Source organism: Propithecus coquereli, unplaced genomic scaffold, assembly GCF_000956105.1.
Source record: "Propithecus coquereli isolate 6110/MARCELLA unplaced genomic scaffold, Pcoq_1.0 Scaffold46, whole genome shotgun sequence".
NCBI lineage: Eukaryota > Metazoa > Chordata > Mammalia > Primates > Indriidae > Propithecus > Propithecus coquereli.
The window spans coordinates 6,717,914-6,721,060 of record NW_012150396.1 but is presented as its reverse complement, the minus strand read 5'-3'; the positions used below and the strand labels follow the sequence as shown (position 1 = coordinate 6,721,060).

The 3,147-nt window shown below is 34.3% G+C and overlaps 1 protein-coding gene across 1 annotated transcript in view; it reads left to right on the top strand.

Annotated features, from left to right (window-relative positions):
* The window catches only part of NPNT (nephronectin), a 127,231-nt gene that overhangs the window by 65,853 nt on the left and 58,231 nt on the right, over positions 1-3,147 (top strand). The window contains exon 4 of the mRNA XM_012655086.1: positions 1,883-1,933. Coding sequence (XP_012510540.1) covers positions 1,883-1,933 — 51 coding nt within the window. The remainder of the gene's footprint in view (positions 1-1,882; positions 1,934-3,147) is intronic.

Here is a 3,147-nt window from a genome sequence, read left to right as displayed (position 1 = left end):
TTTTTTTCCTGAGACGTGGTCTCTCTGTTGCCTGGCCTAGAGTGCAGTGGTGTCATCATAGCTCACTGTAACCTCAAAGTCCTGGGCTCAAGGGAGCCTCCCGCCTCTGCCTCCTGAGTAGCTGGGACTACAGGCTCCACCGTGCCCGGCTAATGTTTCTGTTTTTTGTAGAGACGAGGTCTCGCTCTTGCTCAGACTGGTCTCGAACTCCTGACCTCAAGCGATCCTCCCACCTCGGCCTCCTAGAGTGCTAGGATTACAGGCGTGAGCCACCACGCCCAGCCAACATTGCTTTGATTTAAAATGCAGTTTTGTATAGTTTTAAAATGCGAATTTTAAAATATGGGACATTGGCTAAAATTTTATGCTAGAGGTCTAACAGGTATACATATTGATACAATAAAATTTACTAAATTTATGTATAGCAAGGCTAATTTATGTTAAGTAGGAAAAATGTGACCCAATCTTAAAGTAGTATAAGAGGAAAATAAACCATACAAAACTGTTTGGCTGCTTCGTACTAATACAACCAGTTAGAACATGATGATGTTTGCTATTCTATATTAAGTTGTTTTCTCTTCATTTGAAATAATTTAAAATATTTTTCCTGAAAGTTAAATGATTCAAAATTGGCATTTAAAGAGTATTAAAGAAACAGTATCCTTTTATATGGTTTCCTTATACATAACCATGGTTATAACCAATTTTCCTTAATATGTGATCCAAAATGTAATTTGCTATCTGTGCTTTGATTTATTTCTAGCTGTTTGCTTAGATTGTACCTGATATATTTTATTTTTCCGTATTAAGAAATGTGTCAACATCAAGAGATGGTGAGTTCTTTAAAATTTAACAATAGACTCTGAACACTAATTTGTTGTAAACCTAACCAACACGAAAAAAAAAACATTTTTAGCAAGCAAATGTAATGTGTGCCTTTAAAATACAGCCCAATCATTCTAGATCAATAGTTAAATTACTGCTTCAATTAAATCAAATAGGACTTAGAATTTTTTTCTTCTGATATTACCTAAAAGAAGACTTTGTTCACCTAATTTTAAATTATACAAATAAATGCGCAAATCCTAAGTTAACGTGGATATTTTATGCTTTCAAGAGAAAGGCATTGATCAAGAAGACAAGTAGTAAAATCACCTCTTTCCTCACCTCTAAGATCTCTAGGCTGGTCAGACACTGACCATTATTAGCGTTTCAGGTTTCTTCCCTTTACTTTCATCAGACTGGGTTATTTACGTATCTTCAAGTAAAATGGCTGAGCTTTCAGGGCAATTCTTGTTGCTATTGACAACCAAAGCAGCCATGCAAGAAGAAAATGCCACGGAAGGGAAGAAAAAAAAAAAAAATAACCTTAACATTTCCTCCCCAAAGTTGGAGAGAAAAAGGAACAGTATGTAAGAAACAGGTAAGTAAAGACATATCCATTTTAAAACGGCCAGCCTTTCTTACTAATTGATTAAAAGTTTTAATATTTTTCAGATGTTTTGTCTAATACTCACTGAAATAAAAAGATACTGTCTCTAGGAATCAAAAAATTAATATTCTGAAAACAAAAAAATTGAAATAGAAGATACAGTGTCACAAAAGGTCTAAAATATTTTAATTTAGAATTTGGACTGTGGAAGACTAGCATAACTTCAATTATTGGTTAATATTTTTGTTATAACATGTTTTTAATAACAAAATGGTGACTAAAATACTACTATTTTAAACATGTCCTAGATTTTTTTGTTTGTTTCAGAAAAGCACTGAAAGTTGACTATGTGTAAGTCTCCGGGAATGTAACAAGTTGATAAATACCCAAGTCCAGCCTCCTTACAGAGAAAAGATCTGGAATTTCTTTTTTTGGACATTTGTTTTGCAGCTTTCTACGTCTTAAGGCAGAGAATAGCCAGGATAAGGTGCCAGCTCAAAGGTTAGACGAACATATTTCTTGAAATAATTTTGGCTAATCTATGTCTCGAAAGGCATAACTTCTAAATAATAACTTCACAAAGCTATAAACAAAACTTAACATGAGTTGTGCTTTTGAGTTGTTTTTTTTTTTTTTGGAAAACTATCACATGTCCCTTAGAGATGTGCTTATTCCGTACGTAATTATACTAAGTTAATTTTAATTCAGTTATTACATTAAACTTTTCCTTTTCAGTTCGTAATTCCTTTCTTTTATTTCGTGAATCTAATAAATTGACCTCCGTTCTAACCTAAAGCACAGTTTACCTTTTTAATACTTAGAGAAGCAAATATAAAAAACAAAGTCCACCAAATGAAATTACTAACACCAGCCTATCATTAACCTGAAAGAATTGTATTTCGTATTCATTAATTCTCCATGGAACGATTCAGGTAAGAAATATTTTCACTGTATAAAATATACAAGCTGTTATTACTATAATAGCACCGATGAGTATTCATGCTATTGTTTTGGTACATGAAGGTTTCCCTGTTTAAAATGTTTTTGGCAGCGAACAATGTCAATTAACAAATCACCCTGTGACACTTCAGTGAACAACTTTGGTGAAATATGTGACATTCTAATACTTAATGGAATTGGTGCCAAGAAGACAAAATATGCTCTAAACTGATTGATGTAAGATATTATCACGTGTCATAGAATTTTAAGTCAAGGTAGAGTTTTAATGAAAACATTTGGGAATAAAACTGATAGTGCTAGAAATAAGAGTTAAGGAATTCCTTTGTTCAGGGAGAGTTCAAAGAATCAAAGCGTATGTGTTGCGCAGTGACTAGCAGTTACGGGGTGATTCGCAGAGCTACGGCTGGGGGTCGGGGGACAGGGAAGGAGTGGGGTGTGTGCCTTGTCACCAGCCTATCTGGGATGGGGACTTGTCTCTGTGACTTACCTCCTATGGGAAACCAGACGTTTTAACTTTTCTGAGCGGCAATTTCCTCATCTTTAAACCTACTTTGCGAGATTCTTGCTGGCCATTGAGTGGAGTGCCTCCCATAGCACAGTTCTTGGTCGAGTTTGCTATTTTTGGTACTAATACAACTGGTTAGAACATCATGATGTTTGCTATTCTTTATATAGTTGTTTTATCTTTGTTTAAAATAAAGTATTTTTCCTGAAAGTTAAATGGTTCGAAATTGGCATTTTGAATCATCAATATA